Source organism: Bombyx mandarina, chromosome 17 (genome assembly GCF_030267445.1).
Source record: "Bombyx mandarina strain Sakado chromosome 17, ASM3026744v2".
NCBI classification, from domain to species: Eukaryota; Metazoa; Arthropoda; class Insecta; order Lepidoptera; family Bombycidae; genus Bombyx; species Bombyx mandarina.
The window spans coordinates 11,017,659-11,038,840 of NC_143223.1; the positions used below are offsets into that span (position 1 = coordinate 11,017,659).

At 36.9% G+C, this 21,182-nt stretch overlaps 1 protein-coding gene across 2 annotated transcripts in view; it reads right to left on the reverse strand.

Annotated features, from left to right (window-relative positions):
- The window catches only part of LOC114240700 (extracellular serine/threonine protein CG31145), a 142,419-nt gene that overhangs the window by 98,459 nt on the left and 22,778 nt on the right, over positions 1-21,182 (reverse strand). The window contains exon 1 of one of the 2 annotated variants that reach the window (XM_089734352.1): positions 2,283-2,374. The exons of the other annotated variant lie outside the window; for it this stretch is intronic. Within the exon in view, the coding sequence (XP_089590478.1) occupies positions 2,283-2,320 (38 nt within the window). The 5' untranslated portion in view covers positions 2,321-2,374. Of the gene's footprint in view, positions 1-2,282; positions 2,375-21,182 lie in introns of those variants that run through there. 2 annotated transcript variants of the gene reach the window in all.

The window sequence follows — 21,182 nt, forward strand, 5'->3', positions numbered from 1 at the left end:
AGCTCTTTCTTCCGGCTATGAAATAGAACTAATTTAATAGTAATGTAGTGGATCAATTGATTATTAAAAGTATACTCTGAAGCTATATATATGTACCAAAAATCTATTTTTAAGAATTAAGAAGATTTAATTTTATGATCCTTCTATTATTTACTTTAAAAAAATCACGTTTCAATCATTATCACAAAAAGAACGTAAGTGTAATCGCGAGGCTATGCTAAATCTTATAAAAGAAAACCATTGTAAGTACACAGTGAAAGTGTTAATAGTATAATATTACGAATTGCGAAAACCTCAGAAAATAGAAGACTAGCTCTCCCTTATCTATTTAGCGACTTGTGGTAGTTGTCACTGGTCAGAAGATCTGTCGTAGCAGTCGAATTCTCATAATTAATCTGTTCACATACTAATCAGAGTAGGCACTCTTTCATTTACCAGACGCCTGCCCCTTCGAGCTAATTTCTGCAATTTTTCTTTCGTAGTAATTCCGTAACGAAAATGGATTTAGTACATTTACGAGTATGATATTTTCTGTCTTATTTATTTTTTAAACTTGTTTATTGTAATTTTGTTGGCAGTTGTTTGCATGAGTGTACTAGGCTCACAGCAAACCGGGAGAGGTGGCGATTGCTCGTGAGGCGCACAAAATCTGCCCACAGCAATGATACTGAATGACGAGCGAGAGATATTTCCCGAACGATATGACATGTCCTTCTTCAAACGAGACTTGTGGAGAGTATTAAGCGGTAGGCAGCGGCTTGGCTCTGCCCCTGGCATTGCTGAAATCCATGGGCGAAGGTAACCACTCACCATCAGGTGAGCCGTATGCTCGTTTGTCTACAAGAGCAATAAAAAAAATGCCCTCACCGTTCTGACAAGAGCGATACAAGAAAGAAAATTAAATTCAATAGACCTACGATTCCCTTTTTACTAAATTCTGACAGCACCGCACGTCGGGGAGACGCCATGTAATTGAAAAAAGCAATAGACAGAAGTAGTAATCGATGATCGATTATCATATCATACTAAAGATTCTATTACGACCACTATCATTTATAATGTGCTTCAAAAGCAAACAATGGGGGTATGAGTCGCGACGTATAAAATTAAATTAAATTTAAATTTGTATTCAATGTTTAACAAACTAAGAATAGAAATGATATAGTGCTTCGAATACTCTCAGTTTATTTTTAGATATTTTTATTTATAAGTTAATATACATATTCTTTATTTACGTATCGATTGACAGCTACTTAGTTGGTTGTGCTTGCGATCTTGGTAATGTCATTAAGTGACGATAACCACTCACCTGTGACCTTCGTAGACCATTAAATTAGAAGGAAGTCATTTACCTTATCTAGATTTTTATTGCTTGAAAATAATGATGAAACAAATACGTTGTATTCACAATTCTTAAAACTTGTTAGAAGTTATGAAACTATGAATCGTATTTAATTTTTACTCTTTTAATCTCATAATTTCATCATATCAAATTTTATCCTCTATTAAATGTTAAATATATTTATAAATGAGCAATTTGAGGACTTTAGGTAAGGTTTATGAGGAATAAATATGTATAAGTTGTTTTTTTACGCCATAATGTATTATTTAAATGCATAATTGACTATTTTATTTAGTTACAAGGGCAGGCGGCTATATGAAAACGTGCTAGTCATCGCCAACGATTTCACTACAATATTCACAAGTATATATAATTTTATAATAAAAAATAGTGAGAGTATAATGATTTTCTTAGATTAGAATAGAATATGCATATAATTAAAATTCTACATCATAAAATTTATTACAAAGAAAAGACGTGACGAAAAAAGAACGTTAGACGATCATAATGCTAAAAGCAAACTTCTTTCAGGAAAAGCAGATTAGCATACTACCTATTTCTGCCCTGGAGAAGTCATTCTTGCTTCCAACGTGAAAGGCAAGATAATATTTATGCAATACAATTGAAATTTCGACATCATGTCTCAAGGGCAAAAAAGATATTCTCGTTAGATGGGCTTTAAACTTTATCACATAACAAGTCAAAAAAAAAGATTAACAAGAGTCTAAAATAAAATCAATTTTAGAATTATGCATATTATGTTTCTAGAAGCTAAAACTGAAAAAACTAATATAATAATATAATAATAATATATACCGAAAGTGATATTTTTTTTATGAATTAAAAAAAAACGATTAAATTTCTATATAAAAGCACTGCGTTACGTTAATCATCGGGTACGAATTAAAAACAAAAGTGTGCAAATAACGATTATATTTACCTACAGAGGAGAACCAGACAGAACTGAAAATACCTCATCACAATTATACTAATCACAGACACAACACTTAGTGATAAATACAATGACGAACTAGCATCGATCGATATTAGCTACGATCACAGTCACTTTAAAAACAACTGATTCACGCCCAGCTCACCAAATAGGTTAATAATATTTATTTATCAAGAAAGAAAACTGAAAGGAATCCGTAAAACGATACGCTAGTGCAAGCGAATGAAGTGTTTTGAGCAAACGCGTTGTTAGTGAAAGATCCCGCGCCCACGCAAGCTCCGATATAACTAGATGCCGATTGTCAACGCCACTGGGACAAGGTTGCCTGGAATATCGACGGCTACAAATCAGAAATTTCTCTTGACTAGACTCGAAAAATTCAAGAATTTTTACATCAAAACTTATATTATATATTGAGTTATTATTATATAATTAATATAATAATAACTCAAACATTTGTTGCAACTGTGCAAATATAAGCAGCTGCTGCATCAGTTCATTAGAACTTCGCTGATTTAATAGAAATAATGTTATTAAATATTGATATGATATTTATCGTAGAAAATTTGTTCTACATAATTTAGAAATTAAATCTTTTTGTTTTTAGTTTTATGACGGTTTTTTTCTGTACATCAATGAACACGCCCATGATATTTTCATATCATAAATACATAGAGTTATTTACGTATTCTTTTACAGGCCTCCATCTTCAGGTCATAACTGAATTTACTACCGATTTATCGTCCTATTCTGTACAATTTTATAATAGAATAGCAAGTCGAAACGTATCCGAACTATTTACAATTAGGTTAGACAACATTCACTTTACTCAGCTGAACGGTTCTATTTAAATTGTACGTATTTCCTCAAGGCCCTAACGAAGGTCACACGTTATATTAGTCTATTCAACGAACAAAACACCACTAAACAGTATATGGTTCAGGAAACCATGTGAAATCACATGATCTCCAACAATGACAAACGATTTTGATCCAAACACGTGTATTGTAGAAGGACCTTCATGGTTTCGTGAGCAAATCGTATGATAAATCCACAACTGCATAGCGATTGAAATTGATTGCAAATTAATTCTAATAGATATCGCAATTCGCTATAAAACTTGACCTCTCATTTCTGAATAATATTTGTTGGATTAAAAGCTACAAAACGTTTTCGTGTATTTGCTGTTCGTTATTGAATAGTAATTTTTATTTATTTACTAGCTGATCCGGCAGACTTTATAGTGCCTCTATCGATAAATAAAAGACCTAAACTTTTGTATAAAATAAACTTAAACAAACAAAAGGAATCCGTTAAAAAAAAAAGGGGGGGGGGACATCAAAGGAAAAACAACATTGTTATTTTTATTTAATTCCTAGGATTTTCATAGTTATCTACCTTTTAAACCTTCTCTGGACTTCCACAAAAAGTTCAAGACCAAAATTATCCAAATCGGTCCAGCCGTTCTCGAGTTTTAGCGAGACTAACGAACAGCAACCCAATTGTATATATAACTATATAGATAGAGGATAGATAGATTACACAAGTGGATAAATAAGCTTTCAGTCCAACGTGGTCATTGGAGCTCATAGATACACAAGGTGAATGCTGCCACCTTCCTTGAGACGTGAGGTCTAAGCTTCAATTGTATTTTAAGACCGCTTTCCCGCCCTTTAAAGTGCAACACATGACTCTTTCGTGGCTGATAGGTGATACATAGCCGTGCGGAATAAAAATACTCCTTAACAAATAGTAAATTGTAACACGAAAATAATAAAGGATCAATTAAATCTTTAAATTAATTTCATAAACGAACCTAAATTATTTACTGAAGTTGTCGAAATCGATTTAGCTTAGCTACAACTTAGGACCGTAATTCTTGCTTAGGACTTTATTTTTTGAGTAAATTACTAAATTCTTAGCTTTAGAACACATTACTTAGGGCTCCAATTTTTTTATTTTTTATTTGAATGCCATCCCTAAATAAGAACGAATCACATTATTAATGTAGAAAAGTTATCAGAAGAAATCATCTATCAATCTAATGCTCTATTTAAGCTAATAATGTCAAAAGTAGTTTAATATATAAGTGACTTCAAGCTTAATCATTTTACAATTGCGTAATTCTAGACATATCAATCATTGTATAATGTCATGAGGTCAAATAAGTGAACTATTGGTAATGTTGAAAGTTTGAAAGCATTGCATTGTTACCTTTGAATTTTACTTGCGAACGGACGACACTATTATGTAATATAGTTACTTGTATGATTGGGACGAGCTGCGAAAGTTGTTCAGCCAGTTGGCGGTGTACGAATATCGATATTAATAGGGTTGACAATATGTTCGTGGACTTCGATACAAATTAGTAAAAAACTAGTACATAGATAGCTAGATGCTACTAAATAGAGTACAAAACTAGTATGGCCGTCAACTCGCATGGCCTTACACAAGTATGTCAAAAAAAAACAGTATGAATATGTATGATTTTGGAACGAAGTTCCTTATGGCACGATGCGGAGGGGTACCCTAACCGGGGAAAAACGTCCGTAACGTAAGATTTTTATTAGTAATGCACACAGTGTACGACTTAACTTTGTAATAACGTAGAAAAATAACATATTTTTTTATCATTCATCGACCACGATCTCAGAGCGTTCGTTTGCGCAATATATGTAACTCTTATGCAAACAACCGTGAATGAAGTGTACCACAATAAGTTCGCACGTTACCGCATGACCGTGGATTGTTGCGAAACCTCCTCGAATATAACTTAAAATTAATATTTTTATAATAAGGAACTTCGTTCCTATCCGGTGTCCCACGACACCACACATCTTTTTTTTCTTCTCTCTTTTTATTGCCCTAGTAGGCAGACGGGCATACAGCCCACCTAATGTTACCGTCACTCATTCAACAATGTCAGGGACAGAGCCAAGCCTTTGCGTACCGTTATGACGTATAGAGTGGTGTTATTAATACAAATATTGTTTGTTGACGCGATCTCTTTAGTTCATTACAAAGTAATTATTTCGCAGAACAATACTTAAGTAAAGTCAGTAAAGAAACTCCGCTAGCAGCTGTAAGCATTTTTGTTGTACAATAATTATCATATCGATCCAATGTTGACACTCTTATAATAGACAAAATGTGGACTCTTATAATAGACTCTTATAATAAATTATTTACATATTTTTTTCAGACAATACTGACTTTGCTTACCTCCATTCATTATTAATTTAATGAGTTTCAATATTATTCATAATCATCTGTAATAAACAGCATTGCAATCTGAATACTGTCATCTTTTCTATCATATTTTTCTAAACATTAGGTATTTCTTTAATTTTTAATGCACAGAATAACCTAAACATATAAAACTACACATGTTTAGTCCAATATTTATTACTCTCATGACATTTAGGATTTGAATTACATTCTTAAGTAAATTTATAATTTAATTTGAATATAACATTGAAAATTGGTATATTACATTAATTTCGTCACAGTAATATCAGCGTGAAAACTATTTAGCAATAGTCGCATTAAGACGTAGCTTACTTTACTGTTTGTATTTAAGCTGAACCCTATGAACAATCATATTTAGATCGAGTTAATTTGACATATTTCTTTTTTTGAAGCGGCTATTATTAAAGTAATCCTTTAGTATATGCTATAGCGACATTTTAAAAGATTTCATTACTAAAAATTATTATTTTGATTATTTACAGGTGTCAACCCTACGTTGCACTTGAGAACGAGTTGTCCACTGTGTCATGAGTAAAAGACGTCTCGGCCCCTTTAAATCGCTAATTGCGATTACGTTAACGTGAAAACTTACTTCAGTCTTCAATGTAAGCTTTTGTGGTACACTGAGGACTTCAGAGATTATTGCCATGAACATCTAAGCCTGTTATTGTGTATTTCATGGTGTTTACTGGTGGTAGGATCTCTTGCGAGTCCGCACGGGTAGGTACCACCACCCCACCTATTTCTGCCGTGAAGCAGTAATGCGCTTCGGTTTGAAGGGTGGGACAGCCGTTGTAATTATGCTGACACCTTAGAACTTATATCTCAAGGTGGGTGGCGCATTTACGTTGTAGATGTCTATGGGCTCCAGTAACCACTTAACACCAGGTGGGCTGTGAGCTCGTCCACCCATCTAAGCATTAAAATAAATAAAAATAAAAAGAGCCTCGCATCGCACATTTGCAAATGTCTTGAGAGGTCTTGAGGTTATTATACTACCGCTAAACGCAAATTATCACCTCAAATACTAATCTGGTACATACAATGATAGACATGATTGTAATAACTATCTACTAAATTAGTATTATCTTCGCATGTTTTTTTTTTGTATACGATATTTGTGAGTCGTATTATAATCGATTTAATATCGATTACAATCAATCGGTCAAAAAAAAGAAAGCCGTATGTATAATCCCAAATAAATTTCACGCAATAACATTATTACAGAATGTTACTAAGAAAAAACACAATAGAACTCAAAGAACAAAACACAAAAGTAAACAAAACTAAGACGTCTTCTAAATATTACAAAATATCCCAAATTAGTATATCCTGTATTGTGGAAACTGGCAATAAACGTGGGACGGACACTGCTTCACAAGGAATGTCTGTAGTTGAGAATTTTTGTAACGAAATGGGCAGCGCTAATCACGTAGTGATATTTATGTTCATGTTCAAAATGATGAGCATCAACTGGGCGTGGACCCCATCTACGCCAAAAAAAAAGGTTCGAGATACGAGATGTGATTTTATTGTGGGCGATACGTAACGGCTGTTTGTAATAAAAGGCCACTCCTTGTTTACAATAAGAATAAATAATTGAAAAGCATTCTAACAGGGGATCCTAATAAGAAATGAAAAATAATATTTTGTTCGCTAATTTTGCAAAGAAAGTGATTTAATTGAAACATGATATAAAACAATAAATTATACAAAAAAAGGTAAATAAAATACTGAAGTTATACAGTCGATCACGCACAAGGCTTGTGCATATCATTGAGTACCAAAACTATCACGCACGCATTCACTAAAGAGAGTCGCTATAGAGAGTTAGAGAGAGAAAGAGTGAACTCTCATGAAGAGGCCGTAAAGCTTTTTTAATAAGTGTTGTTTTCTGCTAGTCATTCTCGTCGAACTTGTCGAATCTGACAAGAGTTTGAGGTGCAACCTAACGCACAAACACATCCCACGGTGGTAGATTCAGCGAAGTACTGCTTTTGCTCTCCTAATCTAACGTCTTGTCTAACAATCTGCGTATAGCTGACTGGCTGGCCTCGAGGCTACCAGCAATTAGATAGGAAAAAAATCCTAGTCAATTCCTAGTGCAAGCTGCGTTAACGAAATTTGTTCTAATAGTTTGATTAAAGTAGTTTGTCGCAAAAACTTCTCATCAGAATTTCGATAATGTTTGCAGAATAATCTCGCAAGCTTTTTGTCAATAAAAACATATTTACGAGTCGTGAGAATATTGACAATACTAAACACGCAGTCATATACGCAGTCATATAAATATAAATATTTTAAATATTTACTAACAATCACGCCACGTTAACTGGTCCCGTGATAAGTTCGTAAAGAACTTGTGTTACAGGTACCAGATAACGGATATAAATGTAATATTTTTATTATACACATACATATATTTAATATACATCCATAACCCTGGCAAAGACATTTATATTTATCATACAAATATCTTCCCTTGGCGGGATTCGAACCCGCGACCCCCTTGTGTAGTGACCATGTCACTTACCACTACACCAGACGGCCGTTAAACACATGTAAGAACTTCGTAAGTAACTATTAATTACGAACATTAATGTTTATTTTCATACAAATTCCTATTGTTCACCCGTTTACAAAGCAAATATTTAAATGCACGTTCCTTTCACATAGAGTGTTTGTTTTATTATTTTAATTTATATTTAATTGTTTTTCTCAATTGGTTAAACAAAAAATGTGCACTGATAATAAAATAAACTACGTTTATTATTTTAGGTAACAGAAAAAAATCGCTTATACGATCTCCCGGCACGTCTTGCGATAAGCCACCTGACCCTGCAGCCTGAAGATTGCTTTTTTTTCTAACAAAGCTGATGGTCTAGAGAGACCATGTCATAGTCACCAGGCTAGAGTAGGTGAGATCACGGGGCTCAAACCTGACGATGTTGCTAATGTAAGCCTTAGGAAGAGCCGTTCGCAGAATCTACCACCGGATCGGAAACGCGACCCACTGAGAATGTCCAACGAGAAACTCAGTGGGCTGTGTCTGTGGGTTAATTTACTACACGACGGGTTCGACGAGAACGATGACCAGGGAAGACCGCCTTGTAATATGAGGAAAAGTTTCAGTATCATAATCCAAATATTACTCCGGTCCTAAAGGTTTTTTTGTGTTAGGCACATAGCAACCGGTGAACGATGAGACCTTTCACCGATGTAGAGAAAAGCACAAAATATAACATGTTTTTTTTATTGTTCATATGAGCGGACGAGCTCACGATCCATCTGGTGTTAGGTGCTTACCTTAACTCATAGACATCTACAACGTCTAGCCCACACATCCTTCAAACCAAAGCACACTATTGCAGCACGGTCTATGGAGTTAGGAAATTCAAACTCAGTAGTAGAATTGCTTGTAGCTGATAATGACAATATGGTGACATTATCATATATGCAATTAATGAAACTAAATATAATCTATTATTTTTTATTTATTTTGATCAAACCTGTCAATCAACTATATTTATCAAGAAAATTAATCCAGATGCGAAGCTATATACATATATTACATTGAAACATCAGAAATGTTGTTTTTAATGGACGAAATCACGCGCTTATCCGCCGAAATATAACTGTGTGCTAATGCAAATTACTCTAATATGTTTGTTTTGTCATTAGTAATGTTGGCAGAGTAAAATACATAGGACGTCAAGCGTATTAAGTTGATATGTGTAATGTGACCCAATAAAACAATGCCGAGTTGTGCTCGAGTTAAAATCTCTCGTTAATGGCATTACTCCCGCCCACTACGGCTTCGTCTGAACGCCCTCACTTCCGCTCGACCGTGCGCTGACGAATCAATTAATATGTTTTGATATTTCCTGTCCTAAACAATTACATGAAAAGAAATTTTGACAAATACTGAGATCAACGTCTTACATACACGCTGCCGATGACAACCGTACGCGAGTCAACTTCAATAGGTTTTTATAACGCTTCAATATTAATACGTGAAGCAAAAACTTTGTATCCTTTTTTACGAAAATTGCGCGGACGGAGGAGTATGAAATTTTCCACACTTATAGAGAATATAGAGAAGAAGTGCAGAATTGTAATATTTTATTTTAAATAATGCATATAAGATACATTAAATCAATAAAGAAAACATTACACACATTACATACCATGTATTTGACGCACACACGCATGCATACTATTTATTGTCAAACTTTTGTTCTTTTGTTGACGTCAACTTTTGTTGACGTCTGTGGTCAAATAGAGAAAAAATTAAATATTGTTTGTCTTTTTGTATATTTTTTATAGTATAGTCTTGGCGAAATTTGTAATTATAGAAGTGTAAAAACTTACAATTCTAATTAATTATAGTCGAATTTCGACTACTGCGGGACCTATAGTAATGCTTCATTCTTGATCACATGTCGGTAGGTTGATATTCACGTGAACATATTCTCGGCCTATAATATGCAGTAACTTACACTAGCACCACTCCATGTATCTTAAAAGCAAATAAAGGATTCACAGGAGAGTCGGTAGCAGCGTTCTCCGAGGTTTAGCCCGCAAATTCAAAATGAGGACTGCAAACAAGTGACTTGATCCGTATTTGGATATAAATTGTAACTGCAATAACATTTTTTAAATTTCGCAGTCCTTTTACAATAATTTACATAAAATAGAGAAACTATAAAACCACAGATACACACCAAAAAACTTAGGCAGAATTTACATTTAATTAATGCATCTATACCGAAGTCCATTAAGGCCATAACGACTAAAATATTGTTAACTGAATTCTTAACAAGCTCCTGCATTTTAAATGACGGTGCATTATCTAGGTGGCAGGCAATTCACTATTCTAACTTCTGTCATCTGCCATCTAAGCAACGTTTACAGAGGGCATATGTAATGGATTCATTTGTATGGAATACACAGTGTTGCACACAGTTGTATGACAATATCTATATAAAGGTTTTGCTGTTCTATTAAAAAAAAATGACTTTCCACATAGCATATTGTTATTTAAATTCGCTTACAAATTCAAATTATTTTACAGCTACTTGAACATGTTAAGCTTTTGGTATACTAGGCCTATAGCTGTGAAGATATAATAATAGCGTTTAGTGGGAAGGTCAAGTTTGAATGAGAATAATAATTCTAAAAAAAAAAATTAAATTAAAAGCTTTTTTTAAATAGTTCTTGGGTTGAGTCATTAATGGTGGAGAATGTTGTAACTTTTATTCATTTCAATTCGTCGCGAAGAGAAGGACAGTCGACATTATAAATCTAGTGTAATAGGGACTAATACAGACTAAAGTGTCACCAGAATGGCCATGGGTCCGTTGACCCTTCCATGCAGTCCGCATTGTCGTCGTTGCTGTCGTCGCCGAACATACTGTGGAAGAGCAACCCGGTCGGCGGTGTATCACGTTCCGACCCGGCAGGCTGGTTCTGATCCAGCGGGGTATCTCGGTATTCCAAGGGCGGTTTCACAGTCGCAGACCAGTCCCACATGCACCAGTCCCACCCTGCCCGCCCCCTAGCAGCGGGGAACTCGTAGGAAGTTCGGCCCCAGCCCGAAAAAAAAAGGATTTTGGGTTATCCTGCTAGATAGAGATTCGGCATGAGTTTTACGACAGGTCGCCTGCCTGACGTGAATGAATGCTCCTTGGTTTATATATACATACTATATCCATTGCAATGTCATAGAAAAGGGACTTTTGCTGTTTCTTCCTTTATTGTTTCTTTTACTCCATCCGTTTTTATTTATATGATTTGTGTTTTATTGCCATAAAAATATACACTAAAATTTCGATTTTCAAGTAACAAAAGTCTAAAATGGCATTATTCACATATCTACCCACTCATAATTATACATGAACGGAAAACTAAACTTAAATTTAAAAATCCCTCTTACTAATACACAAATAATAGCTACTCCGTACATAATCATTATCGTCATGACTAATTTCGAATTAGATTTGCTGAAAGAACCATTAACACAGGCAATCAAGGATGTCATTTTTTTTTTTTGGTAGCGAATTTTGTTTTCCTTAATGAAACCACTGAAACACTTTCTTTTGGAGACGTGCCGAAGATCCTGATGCCGCTACCAACACTAAATCATGAAACACAACCCTAAGTTGTATTGTATTAGCCGTCCTGCCTTACAAACGCTAATAATATTTTTATAGCAGCAATAATTTGCTTAACGATAAATAAGCACTGAATGATTATTAAAAAGTAATCGCTTCAAGTAAATCTTAGCGGTTTTATTTATTACACGACGCTATACCTTCGTTGTGGATATCGTGAACACTTTAGTTAAACTCGTTAACGTGGAAAACTTACTAAGTTAACAAAAAAACTAATCAGTATTATAATATAGTATAATATTTTAGAATGAATTTATCGGATACAATTAATGGCTTTGCGAATTCTATTTTAGTTTGTCTCGTCTGTGATGTTCAATCTCGCTCAATGTAACAACAATCCTGCGTTTATTTTTATCGCTGCTAAATAACTAATTTATTCATTATTCACTGTAAATAGTGCAGTGGATAGAAGTGAGAGCCGGGTCGATGTAACTCATTCGTCCCCCTTCTAATCTCGGCTGAAGTCCCGCAAGACTCCGTTTTCTCTCTTCACCTATCTTCTATGTCAACGACATTCTCTGGTCATCATCTTGTTAGCTCTTCTTGTCATGTCTGCTCACTATTCCAACAGGAACAAGCCCGTCGTTGTTTCAGACAGGAAGAGAGTTCAGACCACAGAGGAAATCATATTGATATCCGCAAGAAACCTGTTGAAGCTATTGATAATAATAATAATAATTTATTCAGAAAGTTAGTCTGAAATAAATAATTTATATGTGTGTCACAGAATCAAAACATTGTTTGTTTTCACTCACGGTACGAGTATAATGTGATTAGTACTATTTTATAACAACTAAAGAACTGCCCCCGAAAAGCAGTTCAAGGCTACTTACTCATTGCATATCGTGTTGCAAAAACAAACCAAAATTGTTTTCTTTTTGCATTAATGTAGGGTCGGTAAAAACGGAACGCATGAAAAAAGTGTGGAACGAAGCATTAAGATGTGAGTGAGAGAAAACGGAAAGAAAGGGAAAAAAGAATGACAGAGAAAAGGCAAGAAAGAAAAGCAAGATAGCGAAGACGGTGGAATGAACAAGGCGTAAAAAATATGTTAGTTAATTTTTAATTATAATAACAGAAGGTTATGGAAGAAAAAAAATAAAGTGTAAAGAATATTTATAATTTATGCGCCACGATCTCAATTCTACATTAAGGTCAATTAATGAACCTAAAGTATTTACAAGCAACAAGAGATGTTTATGATGTAGTTGTTTTAAGACACGGTGAAATTGTACGTCATTTTTTTTTATTGCTTAGATGGGTGGACGAGCTCACAGCCCACCTGGTGTTAAGTGGTTACTAGAGCCCATAGACATCTACAACGTAAATGCGCCACCCACCTTGAGATATAAGTTCTAAGGTCTCAAGTATAGTTTCAACGGCTGCCCCACCTTTCAAACCGAAACGCATTACTGCTTCACGGCAGAAATAGGCAGGATGGTGGCACCTACCCGCGCGGACTCACAAGAGGTCCTACCGCCAGTAAAAATAGTCAATAGATCAAATTCAATACCATCCTATTAAGCGTCTCTTAATAAATAGCCAATAGCCAGCACAACGTTTAACTGCGTGCTACTTTCTTCTCGCACGTTTTCAAAGTTTTACCATTAAAGAAGTATTTTAGATCGCTTTCAAGAAATCACTCATAGATCTGAGTCGATGGGTTCGTCAATTTTTTATAAAATTTAACCCTAAAATACAACGTTTCGGATCATTTAAGGTGGTATTAAGATATTTTTATTAATGTACAAGTGTAAATGTTGTGCTGCTTGCCAGTATTAGTAATAGTATTATCGAGCTTTATTTTATTTTATTTTCTTCTTGTTTCGTTGTAAGGTTGTTATTACTGTGTGCTTATGTATGTTTTGTATTCGGGTTCACCATTAAATTTGATTTTTGTTTTGTTCTTTTTTCTTATTTTTTTTTATACTAGTTTATACCATATTCTAAGTCTGTATACACGTATCTAGCCTTCATTCCCGCAAAGAACCAAAGGGAAACGGGGTGACTGAAAATCAGCGCTGTTCGATTTATCGACCTTGAACAGCAATAGCTGAGCCACCTCCTTTTGCCTTTTTGTCTTTTTTTTTCTTTTCTTTTATTTGTATTTTTTTTTTATTTGATGTGAAAGGCAATAAATTATTTTATTATTATTATTATTACATTATTATTATGTTCTAGATACCACTTTAAACAATGTTTGCAACATCTGGAAAAGATACGATTTTGATCGTGGGCGCACGAACTAAATCACTCATGTAAGTACGTACATACAAACATTTGACCGGTTCAAATCCGTATCTCGGCGAGGCAATTGTCTCGTCATGACCCCAATGATTTGCTAAATAATCGCATAATGCCTGCGATTGCTCGGAATCACTTAACCTATTCACATTATTTCGTAACGGAAGTTAAATTTTAGTACTTTCTTCGGTTTTCGCGTGTTGTAGACATAATTTTAATACTTTAACGGCTTAATCTCATTTTATTATTTCCGACTTTTCGAATACATTACAGTTTTCGTGGTCACGGACGATTGATAATGCGGACGACGGAAATGATATGATGAAAATTAAGACATAAAATAGTTTTAATTAAGTTAAATTGTTTTTGGTGCTATATCTAAAATTCAGGGTAGCGATATAACGAAGCAAAAACAGACTATTGAACATGTTTTTTTTTTTTTTTTAAAACTAAGTATCAGCTTAGCTCTGAGAGGCTATATCAGCGTAACCTTAACTAATAGGTGAGCTCACGGGTCTCAAACCTGACGACGTTGCTAACACGAACCCTAGCAAGAGCCGTGCTTCGCAGAATCTGCCACCGGATCGGAAACGCGACCCACTGAGAAGATCCGGCGAGAAACTCAGTGGGCTGTGTCTGAGGGTTAATTTACTCGTCGAGCCCTTCGTCGCAAGCGACGGGTTCGACGAGGACGATGACCAGAGCTTGAGGTACCTAAAAGCACCGTTAGGGGATCGGGAGGATCCGAAATGACGTGTTTGTGGCGACGTCGACTGCTTTCCATTCTGTCCGCAGAATCGGGAATGTAGTTACCGGCGCGGCGGCCACGATGAGAGGGTTCTCGTGTCGTGCTGCTTTATCGAAGTGGCTTGAACGTGAATGTTTGTTTAATATGATAAGGGGTATTAACTAATTTTAATTGCAAATCATTTTAAAAGCATTTTTTTGCTGTATTTTAAATTAGCATTGATAACGGCACAAATTTAATATTATAATCCTAATGAGAACGTTAAACTAGTTTTGCTATTCTGCTAACGTGATTTTGTTGATCCTAATGTAAATGAGAAAATTCAAATCGATTACAAAATTTCTTCTTCTAAAAATGTGGTAGGTTTTAAAATCTACAAATTAGCGCGCGGTGATATTAATTCACTGTTTAAGAAATTCGCTTTTCGCTTAGACTGCTCAACTAATGACGTGACATGGCACTAGCTTCTCAGTGGGTCGCGATTTTGAGGCGGTGGTTGATTCAGTAAAGCACTGCTCTTACTATTGCCGTGAGCTCGCCGATCAGTTAATGTGAAGCCAGAATAGTCCCTCGGGGCTACTATTAAGGTCTAAAACCAGAAACAAAATACATCTTACTTGTGGTAGGATGTCTTGTGAGTCCGCACGGGTAGGTACCACCACCCTGCCCGTTTCTTCCGTGAAGCAGTAATGCGTTTCGGTTTGAAGAGCGAGGCAGCCGTTGTACTGTTAAAACTGAGACCTTACAACTCGTGTCTCAAAGTGGGTGACGGCATTTGCATTGTAGACGGTAACCACTTAAAATCAGGTGGGCCGTGAGTTCGTCCACCCATCCAAGCAAAAAAAACATGGAAAACAATTAAAAAAGAATGTAACATACATAAACTAAAACATCAACCTTACTTGAAAAAGTAAACAAATTTTTAGCACAGGAATCATTAAAATCAATGTTCTAACAGTATCTTCAAAATGCGACGAAGAGAAGGTAGTATATGTAGATAGCGTTAAAAATTGATTTTATTACCATTAATTTGTATTCCGTATTTATAACGGATTTCACAACACAATATTGAGAACATGTACTTGTTTCTTTATTTATTTTTCCTCGCATTTAATATGTTACCTTATTTAAGATTCCTAATATTTGCTTCTCTTTTCGCGCGTCGTTGGTATAATCAAAATTAATTATAAGTCGATTCTTGAAAATTTTGTTAAGTGACATCAAATGTCAACATAACCTTAGTCGTCCGTGGTGACCACACAATAATACAATAGTGATAAATAGAAAATGTAATTCTGGCGAGGCTTGGGAGAGGCCTATGTCCAGTATCTGTGGGCTGAGACATTGATGGATAGATAATTTATTGTTTCCTACCTATGCTGATAGCCTTGAGAGGCTATTTCAGCTTCACCCTAACGTTAGTAGGTGAGCTCGCAGGGCTCAACCGGAGAGTTGCTAACACTGACCCTAGCAAGAGCAGTGCTTCGCAGAATCTACCACCGGATCGGAAACGCGACCCACTGAGAAGATCCGGCGAGAAACTCAGTGGGCTGTGTCTATGGGTTAGTTCGCTCGTCGAGCCCTTCGTCGCAAGCGACGGGTTCGACGAGGACGGTGACCGGTGCTTGTGGTGCCTAAAAGCACCGTTAATGGATCAGGAGGATCCGTAATGACGTGCTTTGGGCGACGTCGACGGTTTACCATTCGGTCTACTGGGTCGGGTATGTAATTTCCAGCGGCTACGATGAGAGGGTTCTCATGTCGTGCCGCCTTCTCAAAATGGCGCAGCGATGCCGACTGTAGATACTTACTAAAAGAGTCGAGCTCCAGGTCGTCGTGGAGATCCACATTCCTAAGGAACCAAGGCGCTCCGACGGCTATCCTGCAGAATCGTGATTGAATAACCTGAAGGGATTTCAAGTGGGTGCGGGCTGCGTGAGCGAACACTACGCTTGCATACGTCATGACGGGGCGTATACAAGTTTTGTAGAGAGTTACCTTATTACGGAGGGACAGTTTGCTTCGACTACAAAGCATTGGATAGAGTCGTCCTAGAATAAACGCGGCGCGGTCGCGTACCGTTTTTATATGGGGACGGAATGTCATCCCTCTGTCGAGGGTGACGCCTAGATATTTGACCTTCGAGACCCACGGTATGGGCTGGCCAAAGAGAGTGATGGGACTAACGGCGGAGGTGTTTGCGCGCCTACTACGGAGTGGGATGCTCGAAGTGATGTTCGGAGGGCGACCCCTTTTGAAGAGCACCGCTGCGCTTTTCGTGGGGTTGATGTCTATTCGCCACTTCCGGAACCACTGTCCCATGGTGGCTACTGCGATCTGGAGTCGCCGATGAAGCAGCGACATCTTCCTACACGAGTAGTAGATAGCCGTGTCATCGGCGAAGAGCGCTAGATGGGTCTCCGGAGACCGGGGTATATCATTGATATACAAACTAAATAATAACGGGGAGAGCGCGGAGCCTTGCGGGACTCCGGCGGTCAGTTGACGGGGACGAGAACGAGTTCCCTCTACTCGATATCGAAACGAACGGTTCGACAAGAAGTCTCGTATGATGAGCACGAGTCTGTCTGGCACTCCCATGTTGTACAGTTTATAAATTAAACCGTTGTGCCAGACTTTGTCGAACGCCTTCGCGATGTCGAAGAAGAGGGCGCCGGTCGGGATTTGTTTACGCCTATTTAGTCCTATCAGAATGTGCTCCGTGAGGCGGTGCACTTGTTGTACGCACGAGTGTTTAGAGCGGAATCCGAACTGTTCGTCTATGAGAATTTTGTTCGCGGTAACAAAATCCCAGAGGCGTTTCCTAAGGAGCCGTTCGTAAATTTTTCCTATCGTCGAGAGGAGACTAATCGGACGGTAACTAGAAGTTTCGTTTGTCGGTTTGCCCGGCTTATGTATACCGATAACGTCCGCTTCTTTCCACACCGCGGGAAAGATGCAGTGCGTCATAGCGGCATTTAAAATTGTAGCCAACATTGCTATCAGTTGGACTGGCAAGAGTTTTAGCGCGCGGTTGTGGATGCCGTCGGAGCCGGGTGCCTTCCTAGGTTGGAGGTTGTGGATCGCGTCTCTAACTTCGTCAGTGGTAATGGGGGGTAACGCGTCCGAGGGCGGCAGGGAAGCTCTGCGCTCGACCTCCCTGTCGACTAACTCGGTGTGTTCGGGGTCCGCGTGTTGAGTGCTGGTGGTGCACTGCTCTTGCAGTGCATCGGCCAGCAGCTCAGCCTTGTCATCGTCATCGAATGCCGGTGGTTGGCCTGAAGGGCGTATGAGAGGAGGCATAGTAGCGGTAGTTTCGGATTTGAGAGTCCTAGCTAGTCGCCAGTATGCTTGGTGGGAGGGCAGGATAGATAAAATAGAAAACCCAAGATTTAACCGTAAAAGTTGTTTTAAGAGTCCTGTTTAAGCCGTTACTTACAAATTTAGATTTATATTTCGCCACCTTGATTAAATTTTGTTATTGTCTGTAAACATACATTAATTTTGATTCGAAAATAAGCGTGCTTTTTTTTATTGCCTTTGTAGGCAGACGAGCATACGGCCCACCTGGTGGTGAGTGGTTACCGTCGCCCATGGACTTCAGCAATGGCAGGGGTAGTGCCAAGCCGCTGCCTACCGCTTAATACTCTCTGCAAGCCTCGTTTGAAGAAGGACATGTCATAGCGCTCGGGAAACACCGTGGAGGGGAGGTCATTCCATAGCCGGATGGCACATGGCAAAAAGACCTCTGGAAATGCACTGTGGATAATCGCAGTGGCTCCAGGTAGTATGGATGAACTCTACTCCGGTGGCGGGCGGTGCGATGGTAAAAACGAGATGCCGGTATCATCTCGAATAATTCCTCAGCGCACTCCCCAGGGAATATGTAACAAGTCATCATTTTCATTTTAAAGATTGTACGATGTATGTAACAGGTAACTATTTTATCCTAGCGCTATATTTTCTGTACATTTTGAAAAAAAAATGCTTAAATTATAATTTGCTTGCTGTATTATCTCGTAATTAAATAAAGTACTCATTAAATTCAAAGCGCACAATTAATAATGAAATACCTTACTACCTTGAAATTCAGTTTTTATTTCCTTTCACAAATATTTTACATCATAAACCACACAAGGTAATGGGATGTAATAATTCGTTATAATGACTAGTTTTAAACAATGAATCTACATAACAAAACAATACTAACAATATGTTGATATATTCATGCGCCTATTACTCTAGGTTTAAAACCACTTTAAATCGCTTAGACCGTTTATACTTGTTTTTTTATCTCTGTTTCATTTTCCTGTTTTGATCTATAATTCACAATTTGACCACTAATACAAATTAAATGTAGAAAAACGGTTTCCGTTGCTTATAATAAACAAAATTCATAAATAACAAACATTTGTGGAACTAATAATATTTAACACCTATCTCGTAATATAACAAAAGTTAAACTTCGTGTTCACATTAAAAATAGTTTAGAACCAACAATTTTTGGATAAACAAGTGCAACCTTAAAGGTTTAGTCAACTGTGTTTGCTCAGTCACGCGCGTAGTACGCAGGCAACATAAAATTTTTGTAAAAACGTGGCCTTTACTATAATAATTGTGCAAATGCCACTGTAATCCGCAGAGGTAGATAGTTGACTAGTTGCACTATTCTGCTTCATTTAAGCTTTTGCGCAATGTCGAATGCCTTTCGCATTGTTTGCGGTCCGAACTTAAATGGAATAAAAAAAAAATCGCAACCTCGAGATAGTTTGACTATCAACGTTCGTGTTAGACACGGCCAGACCGTGAGAAGATTCGGTAGTGAACTCTTGTTGTATTTTAAAGTAACCGGTTCCATGATCGAAATTTTTACAATTTATTAAAGACGAAAATGTTGGATATGGATATTTACTGGTGGCAGGACCTCTTGAGAGTCCGCGCGGGTAGGTATCACCACCCTACATATTTCTGCCGTGAAGCAGTAATGCGTTTCGGCTTGAAAGGTGGGACAGCCGCTGTAACTATACTTGAGACCTTAGAACTTATGTCTCAATGTGGGTGGCGCATTTACGTTGTAGATGTCTATGGGCCCCAGTAACCACTTAACACTAGGTGGACTGTGAGCTCGTCCACCCACCTAAGCAATAAAATATATGACATAGTCTCTGATATTCATGGTCAATGTTTGTTAAAAGAATTCAAATTGTTAGCTAACTCGTCTAAGAAACATAATTAAGTAATTACGATCGGTTAGCCTTCAAATAAACGCGTAGAAAGTACTTTACATTCACTTATTTAGCAAAATCGAATTGAAGTTCACGGTTCTTCCTATCTGTCAATGTTTCTTTGATTGAATATTCGATGAAGTTTTGAACACCAAAAAAAAATGTTTGCCTAAATAAGTCATAAATAAAAGGAAATAAATTATTCTGGAAAGACATTATTATAATAAAAAAATCGGTTGTCTGTAAAGTCGGTTTACTGACGATAGTTGAACGTGAAAACGAAATAAGAAAAAACTGATGGAATGGTTTCATTTTTCAAAAGAAAATTTTATTTTATTTGTTTGATAGATATTTTGTTTGGACAATTGACACCACATTCACTTTTCACTGAACTTCATACTTGACGAAAACATGTAAATGTATTACCTAGTATTGTATAGCAGCTATCCACGCGGATGCATCGCTCTCTCAAGTAGGAGAGAGACAGATGTCGAACGCTGCCGAACGCGGAGGCCGACTGTGCCTCTTTGTCGCTCGTTGCGCGCTCTCGCTTGCACTTCAAGCCTTAAATGGAACGCCTCAATAAGTCATGTTTTTTCGTGCGTGCAGCCGGCTCCATCGAATTATAAGGCGTTGTCACGTCAAAAACGATGATACTTTCTGACACAAATATTTTCAGTTTGTATAACGGCTCTCCTGCCCCCTCAAACCAGAACCCATGAATGTTTCGTGATAAGAACAGGCAGAATGCTGTATCTCACCAATGCGAATTGCATCGCATATGTATGAATTACAACCATAAATAATAATTACTACTACATAAAAAGCCGATACCCCGTCTGTCAGCATTAATCGGAACTCTTTTAATTATTACCCCAAAATATGGCGAAGAACAAAAAAAAACGAAATCGCTTCTTTTAGCATCTTTCATATTATTATAGCCCCCATAATTTGAAGTCACAACGATTCTAAAGAAGTTTCAGTGCAATATATACTTTTTACTCACAAAAGTCTCATTTTTACCCCCCAAAATTTCATTTTACCCCATTTAGGGTAATTTACCCCGGTTCCCCGACCGCTGCTATACCAAGTCGCCTAATTAATAAATTTCCTATTATTCTTTAGATGCACTCTTGGGTATGAAATTTTTCATTAAATAAAACTCTAAAGGATAATAAATATTTCCGTGTAAATTCCATTAATAGGTATTTAGAGACAAACTGTATTACGGGCCCATTTTGAACGAATT